This window comes from Bufo bufo, chromosome 4 (genome assembly GCF_905171765.1).
Source record: "Bufo bufo chromosome 4, aBufBuf1.1, whole genome shotgun sequence".
Taxonomy (NCBI): domain Eukaryota; kingdom Metazoa; phylum Chordata; class Amphibia; order Anura; family Bufonidae; genus Bufo; species Bufo bufo.
The window spans coordinates 529,457,647-529,477,777 of record NC_053392.1 but is presented as its reverse complement, the minus strand read 5'-3'; the positions used below and the strand labels follow the sequence as shown (position 1 = coordinate 529,477,777).

Below are 20,131 nucleotides of genomic sequence, written 5' to 3'. Positions count from 1 at the left end.
CGACACAATTGTAACATTTTTGGCTCTGTACACCACCACAATGGATTTGAAATGAAACCAACAAGATGTGCTTTAACTGTAGACTGTCAGCTTTAATTTGAGGGAATTTACATCCAAATCAGGTGAACGGTGTAGAAATTACAACAGTTTGCATATGTGCCTCCCACTTGTTAAGGGACCAAAAGTAATGGGACAATTAGCTTCTCAGCTGTTCCATGGCCAGGTGTGTGTTATTCCCTCATTATCCCAATTACAGTGAGCAGATAAAAGGTCCAGAGTTCATTTCATGTGTGCTATTTGCGTTTGGAATCTGTTGCTTTCAACTCTCAAGATGAGATCCAAAGAGCTGTCACTATCATTAGGCTGAAAAAACAAAACAAACCCATCAGAGAGATAGCAAAAACATTAGGCGTGGCCAAAACAACTGTTTGGAACATTCTTAAAAAGAAGGAATGCACCGGTGAGCTCAGCAACACCAAAAGACCCGGAAGACCGCGGAAAACAACTGTGGTGGATGACCGAATAATTATTTCCCTGGTGAAGAAAACACCCTTCACAACAGTTGGTCAGATCAAGAACACTCTCCAGGAGGTAGGTGTATGTGTTTCAAAGTCAACAATCAAGAGAAGACTTCACCAGAGTGAATACAGAGGGTTCACCACAAGATGTAAACCATTGGTGAGCCTCAAAAATAGGAAGGCCAGATTAGAGTTTGCCAAACGACATCTAAAAAAGCCTTCACAGTTCTGGAACAACATCCTATGGACAGATTAGACCAAGATCACTTGTACTAGTGATGGGAAGAGAAGAGTATGGAGAAGGAAAGGAACTGCTCATGATCCTAAGCACACCACCTCATCAGTGAAGCATGGTGGTGGTAGTGTCATGGCGTGGGCATGTATGGCTGCCAATGGAACTGGTTCTCTTGTATTTATTGATGATGTGACTGCTGACAAAAGCAGCAGGATGAATTTTGAAGTGTTTCGGGCAATATTATCTGCTCATATTCAGCCAAATGCTTCAGAACTCATTGGACGGCGCTTCACAGTGCAGATGGACAATGACCCAAAGCATACTGCAAAAGCAAGTATGGGAAAGAAGTGGAATGTAATGCAATGGCCAAGTCAATCACCTGACCTGAATCCAATTGAGCCTGCATTTCACTTGCTGAAGACAAAACTGAAGGGAAAATGCCCCAAGAACAAGCAGGAACTGAAGACAGTTGCAGTAGAGGCCTGGCAGAGCATCACCAGGGATGAAACCCAGCGTCTGGTGACGTCTATGCGTTCCAGACTTCAGGATGTAATTGACTGCAAAGGATTTGCAACCAAGTATTAAAAAGTGAAAATTTGATTTATGATTATTATTCTGTCCCATTACTTTTGGTCCCTTAACAAGTGGGAGGCACATATGCAAACTGTTGTAATTCCTACACCGTTCACCTGATTTGGATGTAAATACCCTCAAATTAAGGCCTCATTTACACGAACATTGTTTGTTTCCGTGTCCGTTACGTTTTATTTTTTGCGGATAGGATGCAGACCCATTCATTTCAATGGGTCCGCAAAAAATGCGGACAGCACACCGTGTGCTATCAGCATCCGTATGTCCGTTCTGTAGCCCCGCAAAAAAAATATAACATGTCCTATTCTTGTCCATTTTAGGCATTGTTACAATGGATCCGCAAAAAAAAACGGATGGCATATGGATGTCATCCGTTTTTTTTTGCGGATCCGCAATTTGCGGACTGCAAAACGCATACGGTCGTGTGCATGTAGCCTAAAGCTGACAGTCTGCAGTGAAAGCACGTCTTGTTCATTTCATTTCAAATCCATTGTGGTGGTGTATAGAGCCAACAATGTTAGAATTGTGTCGATGTCCCGATATTTATGGACCTTACTGTATGGCAGTACAGACTCCCCTGCGGCCTCACTGAGCACCGTACAGGCAAGAGCTCCATAGCACAGCGCTGCTCCTGCCTGTACCAGAGCTGCTTTCCTAAAGCCTGGCATAGATGTGCTACAGGGGTCAGCAACCTTCGGCACTCCAGTTGTTGTAAAACTACAATTCCCAGCATGCTCTATTCATTACTATGGGTGTTCTGAGAAGAGCAGATCATGTTGGGAGTTGTAGTTTCACGACAGCTGGAGTGCCGGAGGTTGCTTACCCCTGATCATGCATGTCTTTACCTTCCTAATGTCAGCACAGCGGGCACAGTAAGAGGAGCGATGTCTTATGTGAGCTCCTGCCCTGCCCCTGCTCACTCCGCTCTAATATCGGCATAGGCCATTTAACAGAGCAGTGCACGTGGGCAAAAGACGTGGCTTCTCTGCTACAGCCTGGCATAGCACACCTATACCAGGCTTCAGGAGAGCCATGCTGGTACAGACAGGAGAGCGATGTGCTGTAGAGCTCCTGCCTGTACAGCACTAAAAAGTATATTAGAAAATGTAATTTTATGACATTTACAATAAGTTTTAATAAAGTAAATCGAAAAGTTTGAGGTACATTTTAAATTCTTGATTTTTTTGTTTGTTTTTTGTTTCCCAAAGGTTACCCATAATCAAGAGAATGTATTTGATCTGCAATTATTGGAGCCGGTTGATCTGTCCCCCGATGATCTGGAATCTCTATTGAAGAATACATCATTCCACTTAAAGAGGCTAGTAGATGAAAGAGATGAACAATCCGAGGTGAGAATCATCTGGGGGTTATTGTCTTGGGCGGCCCTTAATATACTATCATTCTGAAACTCATGAGATCAAAGTTATTTCCGGAGACCTGAACAAAAACTGTATTGGATGTGTGTCTCGGGGTGTAGAATAAACCCCCTATAATTATATATATATATATATACAGTACAGACCAAAAGTTTGGACACACCTTCTCATTCAAAGAGTTTTCTTTATTTTCATGACTATGAAAATTGTAGATTCACACTGAAGGCATCAAAACTATGAATTAACACATGTGGAATTATATACATAACAAACAAGTGTGAAACAACTGAAAATATGTCATATTCTAGGTTCTTCAAAGTAGCCACCTTTTGCTTTGATTACTGCTTTGCACACTCTTGGCATTATCTTGATGAGCTTCAAGAGGTAGTCCCCTGAAATGGTTTTCACTTCACAGGTGTGCCCTGTCTGGTTTAATAAGTGGGATTTCTTGCCTTATAAATGGGGTTTGGACCATCAGTTGCGTTGAAGAGAAGTCAGGTGGATACACAGCTAATAGTCCTATTGAATAGACTGTTAGAATTTGTATTATGGCAAGAAAAAAGCAGCTAAGTAAAGAAAAACGAGTGGCCATCATTACTTTAAGAAATGAAGGTCAGTCAGTCAGCCGAAAAATTGGGAAAACTTTGAAAGTAAGAGTTATTTGACCATGAAGGAGAGTGATGCGGTGCTGCGTCAGATGACCTGGCCTCCACAGTCACCGGACCTGAACCCAATCGAGATGGTTTGGGGTGAGCTGGACCGCAGAGTGAAGGCAAAAGGGCCAACAAGTGCTAAGCATCTCTGGGAACTCCTTCAAGACTGTTGGAAGACCATTTCAGGGGACTACCTCTTGGAGCTCATCAAGAGAATGCCAAGAGTGTGCAAAGCAGTAATCAAAGCAAAAGGTAGCTACTTTGAAGAACCTAGAATATGACATATTTTCAGTTGTTTCACACTTGTTTGTTATGTATATAATTCCACATGTGTTAATTCATAGTTTTGATGCCTTCATAGTCATGAAAATAAAGAAAACTCTTTGAATGAGAAGGTGTGTCCAAACTTTTCATCTGTACTGTGTATATATACATATATATATATATATATATATATATATATATATATCTATATCTATCATCACCAGTGGCATATGTGCCACGGAGTCAGACCACACGACTGTTATGGGGCCTGGGGGACATTGAACTGCTTCTCCTGTTTCGGACATAGATTCACAGGATTTTCCAGCAGCCACGACTAGGGGGAGCCACTATTTATAGCCTCTATTGATTTCAATGATAACTGTATGTGGTGGTGGCTGCAGGCACACAGTTTTATCATATAATGTTTGAGGGGAAGAATGATATTCAGAACAGTATTGCTGGAGATTTTATGCCATTTGGTGAAATAATGGTGTTCGGAATAAGCACCATATTTATGAATCATCTGTTCCACATTTTTCGGCATAGAAGTCGGAGGCGGAGGGTGACTTTTTTGTTACAATTTTTTTTCTTTTACTGTATTCCACTTAATAAAAAAAATGTACATTTATCAGAAATCTGTACACTCTTTATGTACTGTATTGCCTGGGAGTATTTGATGCCCACATACTGTGAAATCAGGTGGGGCAGGGGCCCATACTAAGTTTTACTATGGGGCTCTATAAAATCTGTGTATGCCCCTGATCACCACTGCACACTCTTTTTATGCAATGTTTTTTTTATTTATTTTTAAACAATGTAATATCCCATATAGCAATTATAGTCAACCTGTTGCTCTCCAGTCTTTTTTTTTGTGTGCAAAACTACTACCCCACCATGCTCTGCATCCTACAAGTCTATGGTGGAGAACTATTTAACTACGATCCAATGACATAGCAATAGGGGGTTGTCATATAACAGCTGTTAATCTGATTCACAGCTTGTGGAGCTTTCTCCCCTTCAGCCCCTTCAGTCGGGTGAATCACTGCATACCACTGTGTGGAGATGAGCTATTACTGGAGGTGCTATCATTACATAGTGACCGATTATCATGCATACAACATTTTCTGTGTTATTGTAGTATGTGGTAAAGTAAACTGTATAGTACAGCGTGTTCAATAATGTACTGGTGGTTGTTGACTGTTACAAAGTGAATGGCCCCCTCTAAGTTTTCACCTTTTAACCCCTGTACTGGGATCTAGACTCTGGTGCAGGGGAACCACCAACCTGCTACCTCTTGGGGGTAGTCTCTGTTTAGTAGACTGCTGACCCACAGGGAAGGGGGGGGGGGTCAAAACTGTAGTCAGGGACAAGCTGAGGCCAGGGCTGGCAAAGTTCATGCAATCCAAAGTTATTCCAAGGGTCAGGGCAGGTAGTTCATGGTCAGTACGGCGATAAGACAGAGGCAGTGAAAGGTCAAATCCGGAGATCAGGTGAAAGTCAGTACACGGGCAGACAAACAAGATAACAGGACACATCTGCGCAGGATACTAGACTACTAGAACTTATTCAGATGAGGCGAATAGGTGAGCGCTTTGGTGGCTGTGCCTGAGAGGGAGACAGCGGTGGGCACTAACTGCTGGGGCAACACTGATATTGGGGTTCAAAGATTCTTCTACCCTATAAGAAGACCCAGTTGCAGATTTTGCACTGAGGGACAAGGGTTTTAAATTACAACTCTGTACAAGAGATATTGCTAAAATCCCAGTCGACTTTAGACACCCAAAAGCACAAGTCAGGAGATAGTTAAAGGGAAGCTGTCATCAACTTTATGCTGAGCTCACTGAGAGCAGCATAAAGTAGTGACAGAAATGCTGATGTCAGCGGTGTGTCACTCATGAGCTAAAAGTAAGTGGCTGCCGAGAACCAGCATCATAATCATTGCAGACTGGGCCTGGAAAAGAGTCAAATCTACCTGAGAAGAGTCCTGGTTATTCATAATCTCCTGCTCTCCTCGCCCATCTGCTGATGATTGGCAGTTCTCTCCTAGAGAGAAAGGGAGAAAACCTCAGTCATCAGCAGGTGGGCAGGAGAGCAGGAATTCATGAATAACCAGGACTCTTCTCAGGTGGCCGTGACTCTTTTCCAGGCCCAGTCTGCAATGATTGTGATGTTGGTTCTCGGCAACCACTTACTTATAACTTATAAATGACAGACCGCTGAAGTCAACTCACCTGTCTGTACTTTATTCTGCCGTTAGTATGGGCAGCATAAAGGTGATGACAGGTTCCCCTTAACTGCAATTTTTCTGGACATAAACCCAATCTTGACTCCACCTTCACCAGAAAACGTCACCTTTCAGTTCGTTAACAATACTTCAATGTTGATATTGTATCCGTTGTGGCATTTGCTTCCCACACAACGACTGTGCCAGACTGGTGACCCTGCGTATGGGTGCCAGGGGTCTGGGCCTAGCAACACTACTGATAGTATGATGTACAGAAAGAACCCACACCAACCATAGTGAATAGTGCAGATGAAGCCATTTTTCAAGTCTTATTATCTCACTTGCTTCTAGACAATTATCGAGCTGACAGAAGAAAGGGACTCCCTTCACTTCACACCTCTGCAGTCATCAGCACATTCTCCCTCTGGATCCCCGAGCATGAGGCGGACGGAGAGCAGACAGCACCTATCAGTGGAGCTCGCAGAAGCCAAGGCGAAAATAAGGGGGCTGAGGCAGGAGCTGTGAGTATGCACGGAGGTTGCAGTGGGGATTTTATTCATACATGTAGGGTCAACACTCGTACGGTGTTTGGGGAAACAGTAATATATTTGATCTAGCAGTTTGGATAATCTAGAACCTTGGTGGTCCCAACCCTATCAATACCTATACACAGCAATTTACAAATCAACATGAATATTAATGCTGGATTGGTACGGACATGACAACAGGGACCCCATATTTCGCAAACTATTGGAGAAATGGGCTGCACGTGACTGGTCAGCCTTCATTATAGTGAATGGGCAGTATGGCTCCAAGGTGGATCTGAATTTTAGGTACTGAAAGATTCATCTTAGGGTACTTTCACACTTGCAGCAGAGGATTCTGGCAGGCAGTTCCGGCGATGGAACTGCCTGCCGGATCCGTCAAAACGTATGCAAACTGATGGCATTTGTCAAACAAATGCATTGAAATGCCAGATCCGTCTCTCCACTGTCATCCGGAAAAACGGATCTGGCATTTTTATTTATTTTTTAACATTTTTGGCGGTCTGAGCATGCGCAGACCGCAATGCCGGATCTGTTTTGCCAGAACACTCGGGGCCAGTGATTGCAAGTGTTTCGGAATTTTGGCCGGAGATAAAACCGCAGCATGCTGCGGTATTATCTCCCTCCTGAAAAGGCAAAAAGACTGAACTGAAGACATCCTGAACGGATTGCTCTCCATTCAGAATGCATTAGGATAAAACGGATCAGTTCTTTTCCGGTATTGAGCCCCTAGGACGGAACTCAGCGCCGGAAAAGAATAATGCAAGTGTGAAAGTACCCTTATGTGTTTGAGTTGTGAGTATCTCATGCACATGGCATGGAGACTATACGGGACCCCTTGTGCTGCTTTACATTGCTCTGATGGGTGCCATATGTGTGGTGCTATTGCTTCTAGGGGAGAAGAGGTCTATCTAGAGCAGGCTTCCTCAAACTGCGGCCCTCCAGCTGTTGCAAAACTACAACTCCCAGCATGCCCGAACAGCCTACAGGTATCAGCCTATAGTAGGGCATGGTGGAAGTTATAGTTTTACAACAGCTGGAGGGCCGCAGTTTGAGGATGCCTGATCTATAGGTATCTTATGGAGCATGCCCCATTTTATTTTATTTTATTTTTTTCCGAATCAGTACAGAAAAATCCTCCATATGAAATTGGAGGCATACAGAAGTGCAGAAAAGATCCTGAGCACTTTGGTGGGAGCTCTGTTATAGCAGTGCACAAAGCTTAGGGGTATAGCACAAAATGTCCCTATTTACCCTCCAAGATTAACCCCACTAGTACTGCTTCTTATTAAAAAGCCCTTATATATAGAAACAGACAGGGTTGGCTGTGAAGAACTGAATATTAGTAGGGCTAAGGCCCTTTTTCTTAGGCGCTCTTCGCCACCCTCCCTGCAAATTTTGCACACAGCTGCACTTGGGAAATTAGCCTGAAGATTGCAGTTATTATGTTGATTGACACTTAATAGATAGCCTAAACACTTAACGCCAATGTGCTCCTCGCAATTTGGTGCAGGCCTTCATAGTCTGGAGATAAAAACCTGTAATTAGACATGTAAACGAAGGCTGGATTTTTCCTTTGCTTTGAAATCTCACCCTTTCTGGTCTGGGAGTTACTGCGCTCACCCTCGGCTTTCCAGTACTGCAGCTTTCTTCTTACGCGCTGAATGAGTTACATTCATGTAATCAGCCCCCCACTGTTATTCTGAGAAGGGAATATTAAATATAATGGCCTTGTTTGTTCTGTACAAGTCAGAAATGTATTCATTTTAGCACACGCCTGCTCCAGTTGACCTTGATGAGCCCTGGATTTTGTTTTTTCTTCTTTTGTTTTTATTATTTAGTTACATTGTGGCTGATTTCTTTTGTCTTCCATAGCCACTGATACATTGTTCATCCCCCTATACAATGCAAAGCCAGGCTGAGAAAGGCAATTCCCTAATGACATCACCTAATCCTGAAGCACGTATGGCTCCTACAGGCTCAAGTCCTTACTTCCTTAAAGGCTATGTACACCTTTGGGAGCAATTTTTTTTATTATTTTTGCATTAATCTTATTTTGACCTAAAATCACTTTTTCAGTTGGTCTTTATTAACAATATGGAATCTTTTTTTCTGTACAGAGCTGAGATGCTCTTATGCTCTACTAGCTGCCTGTGGATTTTTTTGTCATTTCCGTCATCTGAGGAGCAGAACAGCTTATCTCTGCTCTCTGACATTATAAACACTCATTAAAGCTCAGTCCTTACCTTACTGAGAAGAATGTGGCTTAAATACATGTTTTTTGACCTCTCAGTAGTTTAGGCTATTTTTACAATAGCGTTTTTGCTGGATCCGGCAGGGTTCAGCAAAAAAAACGCTTCCGTTACTGATAATACAACCATCTGCATCCGTTATGAACGGATCCGGTTGTATTATCTTTAACATAGCCAAGACGTCATGAACACCATTGAAAGTCAATGGGGGACGGATCGGTTTTCTATTGTCAGATTGTGTCAGAGAAAACGTTTTGCTCCTCATTCCAGGACGGAAAGAAAACCACAGCTTGCTGCGGTTTGCTCTCCGGTATGAGAACGGAACGGAATGCATTTTGGAGCACTCCGTTCTGTTAAGTTACGTTTTGTCCCCATTGACAATGAATGGGGACAAAACGGAAGCGTTTTTTTCCAGTATTGAGATCCGTCATAGGGAAAATATGAACGCTATTGTGAAAGTAGCCTTAGAGATAAGGCTTATTAGATGACCGGCACAAAGTGAAAGTACCAGTCAAACAGTTAGAAAAACAGTTAACCCTTTAGCCAAAAATAAGTTAAATGCAATCATTAAAAAAAATTGACTCCATAGGTGTACATAACCTTTAAATCCTCATATTATATCCATGTTTTGTGGTGGCTGTAGGGTTAGGGTATATTTATACTGTTTGCCATGATTGTTTTTTCATTTGTGACATTTTGTGAATCATGACAAAAACTGCAACATGTGATCCTACCCTTACATTATGAATTTATAGGCGATTTCTGCCGATTTTACACACCGCATAGATATACACCAGAAGTAGATTAAAAAAGAATAAAAAATATAATGGAAGGATTTATACATCTTCTTGCTGTTGGAGGCATTTTTGCCTCTGGCACAAAAATGGTTTTAAACTACGCCAGCAAAGGAGCTGGTGTAGTTTAAACTGTGCCGCCCGGCTGTTGGAACCAAGCGCCAAAGTTATGTAGAGGCCTGATAGAACATCCCTGTCCATTTTGCAGACAAGATTAGGAATTGTTACAATGGGTCCGCAAAAAAAAGATGCAACACAGACGTCATCCGTATTTTGCAGATCCGCGTTTTGCGGACTGCAAAATACCAATCATGTGAATGCACCTTAACATAAAGAAGAGTTTTGCATGAAGAATTTGGCACTGTGCTTTGGTTAGGAAATTACATTTGTGATGGGTCCACATAGATAGGGGATGCAGCGGAGACTTATGTAAATGTATCTCTTGTCTACCAATTCTGATGGCCCTCATAGAGTTAATCACTCATTTAAAGAAGAATCGGTGAAATCTGGTAAAATTTTGATCATCAAAAAAAATATTGTAATGCTACAAAAGCCTGAGACGGCAGTTACACTGCAGATGGAGCGCGCTGAATATTCATATGAGCGTCTCTGAAAAACAGCATAAAGCTCCAGCGCTGTCATCTGTGTGAATTAGGCCCAAAGAGCATTAACCGCTATGAGGTTTGGTTGGCACTGGGCTTAATATTGAGAATATGTGAGAACTCTAATATAAAGCTGTATATTACAGACATCTCCTTGCTCCGTTCAGTGGTAGACTGGCAATTAACACGTATGTGAACATTATTGTATGTGCTTCTGTTTGCAGAGAATTTATCATTTATTACTGCCTATAAAATCTGCTTGGTTAGTGTCCCGGGGGGCCTGTGGTTGTCTGCCACGGCTTTCAGGAGGCATTGATTTCCAGGAATGATGCTGAGACAGCAACTGCTTACACAATACAAAGAATATGGCCGGCTAGATGACATTTCCTCTGGTATCATTTCCTTTTGATGCAGTTCGTACTCCTAATGATAGAACAGTATCAGCATTTTGGTCATTATAATATGTATGTTGTTTTAATTATAGAGTTTTTGCCTTTTTTTGTGTTGTTTCCCTATTCCAATCATAAGGATGCATCCACACGTTGATGTCATGGAAATAAGAAGGCATTGCAGGAAATCAATGGCTGTGTAGATTGTATGAGAAACCTTCCTGTTTGGTTTTCAATCAATTACGTTGCTTCTGATGTTCAGCATAGTCATCTGGTATAGACAGGCTACTCATGCTGTATACAGTAGTTTTATTTTATTTGCTTTACTAACCTTTCCACAGTATGGTCCAGTGTTAGCATCTAGAATCTGTTAGTACAATTGTGCCGCAATTTGGAGCAGATAATGTTTTTACACGTTTTTACAGATTTGCAACATTTTGCACCAAAAATGCACCACAGTTCTTGCCTAAAATTATGCCTCAACGTAAGCCAACCAAAAGTTGGTATAGAGTCATAGAAAAGTGTCTATCCCAGAACCAGATTTATCATCCAGCCTGAGCCCCTGTGATAAATCTGGTGCAGGTCTACACAGCCTGTTTACCATCTACAGGATTAGAAAATCTGGGCATGTATACTTTTCAATATCAGAAATTGGTTTATTTACTACTGAAACTTTTTGTATCCATTCCAGCTCCTACCTGTTCTCTGTTACAAATATAACTGGGATGTGGCAGTAAGAGATGGAGAACAGCATGGTTTATGTCCTGACAAACTTCCATCCCCTACCCTGAGGATCTGACATCTGATAGACTGGTTGTAAGACCATATGTGCTAGACGTATTCACCTATATGTTTTATATGTAATCCCTTTGGACTGAAAATCGTAGTAGACTATGCTTTCTTGTTGTATATGTTTGTCACAGTCTATGGAACTTTGACATGAACATCTAGAGAACTTCCCAGCATATAAGTAGAGCATAGAGCCCATTTGAACAGAGCCTAAAGGTGGCCATACCATTAGATAAATGTTGACTGACCCTCTAATTTTGGCTAGACCTGGCAATTATTTCATGTACCGTATACTGGGGTGTCTCCCCCGGTAGCAGAAAGATGGACTGAGCATGCTGGATATCAGCATGCTCAATTCCTTGGTTCTCAAGGGTGATAAGCCACCACCATAGTTATCTGGTAGTGGCTTATTACCCTCTTCTTTTTGAACATTTGTATAAGGAAGGGGGGGGGTTTAGAAGGAATATCTGTCAGCAATCGGCTTTCTAAGGGCGTGTTCACATTTGCGTTGGAGGCTCCATTCGGAGGACCTTTTTGTTCAACAAAAAGGATTCAGAACTGAAACTGAACGGACTCCATTGTAGTCAATGGAATCTGTTCAGGTCCATTTAGGTCAGTTATGCCGGAACTTTTAGTTTATTATGCCCAGACTTAGGGCTCATTCAGACAAATTGTGGATTCGCAAAACACAGATACCAGCATTTTGTAGAACGCACACGGCCAGCCATATGATAGAAATGCTTATTCTTGTCCGCAATTGTGGACAAGAGAAGGACATGCTCTGTCTCTTTTGTGGGGCCGCGGAGTACAGATGCGGACAGTGCATGGTTTGCTGTCTACATCTTTTGCAGCCCCATTGAAATGAATGGGTCCGCATTGACTTGCCTTGGAACTGTGCCCTGATACAGTTGGATGTGCTACAACTCCCATTATGCACTTTAGTTAAGAGAGACTTGTTGATTTTATACAATCGGCCTGGTTACTGACTCCAGCACCATCCGCCGGCCACAGCACATACACCTCCTGCCTTGCACCAGTACAACACTCATAACACCAAGGGCATTCCAAATACCATCAAGCAGGAACCCAACATAAGGGTGTGTCCTGAGGAAAGAAAGGGTGCACCCTCCTATGACTGCCTTGGTTTTAGGGAGTATCTGCATGAAGATTGCCATTGTGAATAATTATTGCAGCCAGAGCCTTTACCACCTCCCATCCTCAGGGGCTTACGTCAGCAGCTTGGTGCGGACGTGCAGCTGCGTGTGTCCTAAGAAGTGTGCCCACTTTCACTTTTCACCATTTCTATTAAATATGATCAGGAGCGGACTGGGAACTTAAAGTGGCCCTGGGAAAAAAAAAAACTAAAAGCGGCCCCATGTTGTAGGTGGGTCTGAACTAACAGAAGGCAGAGCCAACACATGTAGGCTGGGCTAGCAGTACTGTAGTGCAGCACAAAATACCACCCCAGCAGAACTAAATACCACAGTGCAGCACAAAATTTTGGCACCCGTGCCACAGTATGAAACTGTATTATCATCCTGAGGACGGCAATACATTAGAATTTAGGGGGTCACCTGTGACCTCTGGCTAGGTGCATAAGTGCCTTATGCTCCTACGTTAATTAATGCTGAGAGCATCATCTCTTTATGTACTTGGCTGACAGCCACGAGGAGGCCTTGGTGGCCCTCTAGACATGGGACCACTGGGAAATTTCCCTGTAGGGTCTATTGCCAGTCCACCCCTGAATATGATAAATGATAATGTGACTGTATTAATAAACTGACTGTTTTTTATTTAAAGGGAAGAAAAGACTGAACAGTTTCTGGATAGTAAACAAGAGGTCGCACAGCTGGAAGCTGAACTCAAAAGACTGCAGCAAGAGGTCAGAGACGTTGAGGGTTTGGTTCTATTTGTAACGTATTCATTGATATGATGAAAGCACAAGATATAATGGTGGAGACTATCAAACCCGTGTGCCCATGTGGTCAACAACCACTCAAACCACAGATTTATTTTTATTTTTTTACATGTGGTCCCCTTAATAAATAAAAAAGTTTCAGGCTGGCATCTCCATTCATTTTCAGACAGCCTGATATACAGTTTACGACCTGCTCCTAGTCTCACACTTTTCTTATGTGGCATGTTCTTCCATGTATTGTATGCAGGAAGTGAGGTCTGTACATCCAGGATGCTGCTGCCTTCACTAGCCCTCATTTACAGATTTCCTGTACTGATATCCCCATCTGTAGAACAGTGCATTGACTATTTGACTGTATCTAACTATGGGTTATAAAATGAAGACAAAGGTTAAATAGTATTCATGTAGAAAAGAAAAATGTAGCAGGAAATACAAAAATCCTAAGATTTACCCCAAAAAGTTACCGGGCTCTTAATTAGAACGATCCTGTAGGGAGTTGTATCAAGAATATGCTACAGTGAAACATTTATACTTGATGTTATACTAGGGGACATTGTTGTTACAGGAACAAGGTTGCCAAAAATGAGGCCTGCAACATCACACAGGAAATTGTTTATCTTAAAGGAGTTTTCTGGGTTATGTAAAAAATAAAGTTTAAAGTTTTTTGTTTTTTTTCATGAAAACAGCCACCTTTCATATGTTCTATTCAGGCATATGGACATCATAGAGTGGAAGCCCCCTTCCTTAGATCAGTCCCTAATAAGTAGAATCATGTTTGTTTCAGTAGCCAGGATGAAACTGATACAGCTTCTCCCAAAGATAGCAGTACATCTTCAGGGTTTAAAAGTAGTTGCCCCTTTATCGATCAACTGATAGTGGGCCAGCTTATATGTGAAAAGGCGTTCTCTTCTTGAGAGACTTAAAGGGGTTTTCTGAAGTTTGCAAGTTTGTTAGGGGATAACTAACTGATTGGGGGTCCAGTCCTCCCCATCTGATGTACTTGGCTATCTCTGGCAGTCCCAAAGAGAATGAATGGAGCCATGGGGCACATCTGTGGATAGGGGATAACTTGAAACTTGGCACAAAATCCAGGGGAAGGATGATCCCTATTATTCTATTAATCAGCCTCTATTATTTTTGGTTGAATGAGATTGAGTTCTCTCCTCATAAAGAGCATTTTTTATTTTGGCATTCAGCAATAACTATATCACTCTTTAATATAATTACGCAAATATCACGCACCATTGATTGGCCAGACAGAAAATGTATAAATATATTTTTTGTATCTCCCTTCTACAGAACATAAAACTTCTGACTGACGCTAGATCTGCTCGACTGTATAGAGATGAGCTGGATGCACTCAGGGAAAAGGCGATCCGAGTTGACAAGCTTGAAAGCGAAGTGAGCCGATACAAAGAGCGATTGCATGACATTGAGTTTTACAAGGCCAGGGTAGAGGTAAGTGCATTAGAAATGAAATCCAGCCCTGAATCCATTTTGTTAAAGGGAATCTGTCACCATGAAATTCACTGTTAAAGGGCCAATAAAACCTGAAAAATGAGAAACAAAAGTATAACAAGCAAAGTAAAGTTTGCCTACAACTCTTTCTGCATGGACATCTTCAAACTGCTACAGAAATGCTGCAGTCAGAGAAATGCCTCAATCCCTCAGCCCCTCTACCTAAACCAGTTGTTACCTCTCCCTGTGAACGAGCATGACCTACTGTTCGGGAGCTGTCAAAAAGTTTGGGAAAGGGATGAGGCTTAATGCCAATTCACTTCAATGGACAAAGCACTCTGAAAGAGGTAAAAACTGATTGGACACAGGTTTACACGGGCAAGGAACGAGCAATTGTACGAATGTTCGTTGCCGAAAAGGCCTCTAACACAACAATGAATCACTTGGTCTTATCGGACAACTAACGCGTCCATTGGCTTTAATGTGTGTGGTTTTCCATGGACTGTGGATCCATGGTGACACCATAGAAGCATACTCTATTTCCCTCATGCACATTATATATAATCTATGGGTCTGTGAAAACCACAGACAGAACCTGGGTGCCATCTGTGTTTGGTCCATGGTTTTCACTGAATATTGGTAGCAGATGCACTGGCAGTGTCCGTGGAATATGGATAATATGCAGAGGGCAAAAAAATGACACAAAAATGACACAAGGACCAAACATGAATACTTCATGGACATCTTCACGGATGAACCACTGACCATCTTGTCACAGATGTCATCATGGACTTGTGAATGAAGCCTGTCTGCCCATACATGATCAGGTTTTCAGATGCAGTTCTGAAGCTATAACCAAATGTGGATCACCAAGGGAGAGATGGTATAAAGGGCAGATTCTACAGCCCATCCCATACTTGGTTTTAGCTTCAAAACTGCATCTGAAAACCTGATCAAAATCTGATCACTTAGGGGAACACTAAAGGAGCTCTTACTCAGCGGCATCTTATCATATGTGTGGCTAGTTTGCATATACTGTATATATTCTAAAAAGCTTCGCTGTATGCCAGGCAGGTCACAATGTTAAATGTTTAAGTATATTTGTTTAGGTAATTAAATGGCTGCTTCCGTGTAATCAGTTTAGGATAAGTGATCATTGGCAAGGCAGATCTGGCAATATATTGTTAGCGATAACACAATAAAGAGTTGTCTCACCAAAGGTGGCTATTCACCCCAGGCAGTAGTTCGGCTGTCTGCTTTCGGAAGCAAGATTCACAGTGATCCTCTAACCCAGTGGTGGCGAACCTATGGCGCGCATGCCAGAGGGGGCACTTAGAGCCTTCTCTGTGGAAAAAGTCTCTAAGGCATACCAGTACGACGCTGCTGCCTGAAACAACCAATATAAAGCTCCTTACAGAAAAGAGCTTTGTTATTGGTCGATTTGAGCGGGCTGCCGGAGCATTCGGTGCACAGCTTGCAAGATGTGGAGGGAGAGGCTCCTGCAGTGGTGAATGATCTTCACCCAGAGGCGCCTGGCAGGGTAAGTGGCCTTGCTGGGCAGTGGTGTCCAGATGTTTCAGTGGGCTTTAGAGGGGTCCCTGTTCTGAGACCCCCACCGATCTCTATAACAAGCAGTCTGAAGCGCTAAGCAGAGCGGTGCTTCTTCTCACTGCTGAGTGCCGTAGTGAAGTCTATGGGACGTCTTCACCCTCCTGCTCGGCAGTGAGGAGAAGCAGCGCTCTGCTGAGTGCTTCAGACTGCTTGTTATAGAGATCGGTGGGGGTCTAAGGGCTGGGACCCCTGCTATCAACACTTTTGACATGCATATCAACAGTGTCAAAAAAGTGTAGTATATGTATGTTGGACAGGGGGCCTGCCTGGAGGTACTGAGCCCCTGGGGGGCTCTGGATTGAATGCAGGCAGGTTACTGTAGCTAAATGATAAATATACATGGGAGATATACTATATTGGACTGTAGTATTCAGCTTAAATGGCTGTGTTGGCACTTTGCGATAAATAAGTGGGTTTTGGGTTGCAGTTTGGGCACTCGGTCTCTAAAAGGTTCGCCATTAGCCATCACTGCTCTAGCCTCTGGGATGGCTTCATTACAAAAAACAGTTGCCTTTGTGAGAAAACTCTTTTTACTAGATTTTTGCAATATTGTCACCCAGAAAAAAACAATAACAATTGTGAACATTTTAGGAATTAAAAGAAGACAATCAAGTACTTCTGGAAACAAAGAACATGTTGGAAGACCAGCTGGAAGGAGCTCGTTCCCGCTCAGATAAACTGCATGAGCTGGAGAAAGAGAATATACAGATGAAAGCTAGGTTCCATGATTTGGAGATGGTAAGAGGCTTTTTACTTATGGATCCATTTGTAGCTTTTGATAAATATCATACATTTCCCATAATCTGTATTTATTTCAAATGTATACCATAAGGGCCATTCCGATGCATTTATTACCAAATATGTAGCTAAGGCTGACTTGTCAGCCTGTATTTGTGGGAGGGGCGAAGGGCCTTTTAAATTCGGCGGCACGCTCCCCCAGCTGCACGCACGTCTTGTAGTGCCCCTCCCACCCTCCCCTTTTCTCTTATATCTCACTAGGGTGTGCCCCCTTATAGGCCTACCCTGGTTCATGGCTAAGGGCACTCCACCAGCCATCCAGTTCAGGTCAGTAATCGATAGTCAGGACAGGCTAGTCTTCGCCACTTGTCACCGTCCAGGTTCCTCTTCCCCTTAGCCTCGACCACAAATAAATACAGCTCTTAAAGGACCAGTACATGTGCATTAAAATTAACGGTAGGATATCTAGGATAATAGAGGTGTCCTAACAAATTACAATCATTACACAGGAAAAAGAAAAAGGACCCTTAAAATCATAAGGGTCCTTCTATCTCATCGGCAAGCACATGTGATGTATCTATTTTCTTTACCCCATTATTTTTGCGCAGTCAGCCTTACTATCAACATTATTATCTTGTGATTATCAGTATCCATTGGGAGTTTATTTTTCTTTTCTCTGGGCCTTACCTAATTTTTACCAACCCACTGAAGAACCCACCTGGGGAAAACGCGTCGAGGTGATACCAAGTAAAGGTCTAATTGTTTAGGGTCTTACAGGGCTTAATAGGATAGGTACGTGGACGGGGAGACACCACCATTAGGGGTTTTCTCTGGGCAGAGGGCAGACTAGGGTCTTCGCAGGGAAAGTTTTTCCTGCAACACCCCTCCTCACTTCACCGTTACCTCCACTATACCCCAGGGCCTTTTTTGTATTATACATGTTGTATACATCTTTTTGTATTTAGTGTGATTATCACTAGTGATTTTGTACCTACTTTACCATTGGGGTTCCTCATCCATTGGTCCTTAATGGTGACCTATATCTGCGGGTCTTATTTTAAGTAATATAAATAAACTTATGATTTTAAGGGTCCTTTTTCTTTTACCAGTACATGTGCACCTTAATTTACACCAGCCAATGGCTGGCCAATTTGGGGTACTTTAGGCACCTTCATGAGTGCCTGAGCAATAGGTTCCTAACCTGGGAGAATTCTGCTAATGTGTGCTGTATTCTATTATCTGCCTGTGTACAGACCCCGGCCTGTTTACTGTATTCTGACTCTATACTGCCTGACCTGACCTGTTCCTGATCTCCGTATTCACCATTTTCTGCCTGCCCTGACCTCAGACTGTTTGCCATATTACAAATTCCTGCCCTTGGCAAAAAAGAAATATGTCTTCCAAGCCCTAGGGTTGTTTTTGATGCAGCTTCTCTGCCCACCTCTGAATGGTCACATCTGATACTTTTTTACCTTGCTGTTTTGTATTTGATTTATAGAGATCATTCTGCCCTTAGATTAATTTTCTGCTGCATATTCTTAAGGGTGTCATGACATCTATACATTGATAGCATTTACAAGCTTGGTCACATGCTATGTTCATTTTGACTATATGTGGTAAGTAATGTGTCTCCTTGACACTTTTAGATATTTTTGATACTCATTTTTGGAACAATAGTTTTTTATGGAACATTTTATTTAGCAGATTTGAAATATCTGTAGTTTCTACTGACTTGCAAGTTTTGTATTATTAGGGATGATGTATTCCTTGGCTGCCCAAATGTTTAGCCTCATGCTACTCCATGCCAAGACTTTGTCAGTTTTGTATAAGTGATTTATTCCATTCTGCACTATGGCTAGCTGTGTAACAGTGGTTAGCTGTGTTGCCTTGTACTCTAAAACATACGGATAGGTTAATTCGGAATTTACATTGTGAGCTCCAGTGGGGACAGGGGCTAATGTGAGCATTTTAGCCATAATAACTGTCTATCATATAGTATTTCCTTTTGTTTTTCAAGTGTATATCTGTTGTCTATGTTCTTAGGAGCGTGACTTGGACAGGAAGAAGGTTGAGGAGCTAATGGAGGAAAACATGTCTTTGGAAATGGCTCAGAAGCAAAGCATGGATGAATCCCTACATCTTGGCTGGGAACTGGAGCAGCTATCCAAAACCAGTGATCTTCCAGAAAGTAAGAGGCTGGCCTATCTATATTTGTATTATAGCGTTTATTAGAATTTTCCAGCAGCTTCTTCTGACATATTGTGATATTTGTAGAGATATTTAAGATGTTTGGTTGAATCCTAAGCAGACAAGTGACACAGATGAGACAACATAAAGGGATGTACTACACAAATTACTGTTATGGTGGCTTGTCAATATTGACAAGTAGGGGCATGACAATTTGCCTTTTCTATCCAGGCAAAGACAAAATATGACAGGACTGTGCATTTTACAATTTTAGAAAATCTTATTGGTACCAGTATGCTACAAATTCTGATTTGATCTATGTTGTGCCATTCCTTTATTATTCCTGCTAGAAGTTATGAACTTCTAGAAGTTTGCAGTGAAGGTCCAGATGGGTGTCATCAGTTAAGGGTGTGTCTCTGCACAGTCTGACATTATCCAATCAGTACTGCCAGTGTCAGACACTGCAGGGACACACTCCCAACTGGTAACACCCATCTGAACCTTCATTGCAAACTGATGGCACAGTCATAAGAATAGATGCTACAGAATTGTCATTACACGGAGGATGCTAATAGTTACTAAACTGACAGGAGAGATGAGTCCTCTTTAATAAACATCATATTTTTGAATACTATGTATGTGGCATAAATAGTACAGAAAATCTTTTGAATTTTTTTTATCAGGTTCTCAGCTAGTTTAGAAACCTCACTGTCAGACTATACCATCCCACTGGACTCAACCTTATTTCTAGTGAATAAAATACTATGAATTGATTGTTCAGCTGTCAGTCGATACTGTAGCTCTAAATGACTGATAAGATATTGATAATACTAGGCATACACATTTAAAGAAAACCTGTTGAGAGATCCATGTTGCCCAAACCACTAGCAGCATGAATCGCACTGTGACGTTTCAGAAAATACATAGGGAGTCATTTACTAATCTGAAATACACCTAAATTAGGCGTATTTTAGGTGCAGATGGCGG

At 42.1% G+C, this 20,131-nt stretch overlaps 1 protein-coding gene across 4 annotated transcripts in view; it reads left to right on the top strand.

The window, feature by feature from the left end:
* Positions 1-20,131, top strand: part of CCDC88A (coiled-coil domain containing 88A) — a 201,545-nt gene that overhangs the window by 110,525 nt on the left and 70,889 nt on the right. For all 4 annotated transcript variants that reach the window (XM_040429764.1, XM_040429763.1, XM_040429762.1 and 1 more), the window contains exons 7-12: positions 2,553-2,693; positions 6,213-6,382; positions 13,033-13,114; positions 14,450-14,608; positions 16,811-16,957; positions 19,001-19,145. In XM_040429764.1, coding sequence (XP_040285698.1) covers positions 2,553-2,693; positions 6,213-6,382; positions 13,033-13,114; positions 14,450-14,608; positions 16,811-16,957; positions 19,001-19,145 — 844 coding nt within the window. The remainder of the gene's footprint in view (positions 1-2,552; positions 2,694-6,212; positions 6,383-13,032; positions 13,115-14,449; positions 14,609-16,810; positions 16,958-19,000; positions 19,146-20,131) is intronic.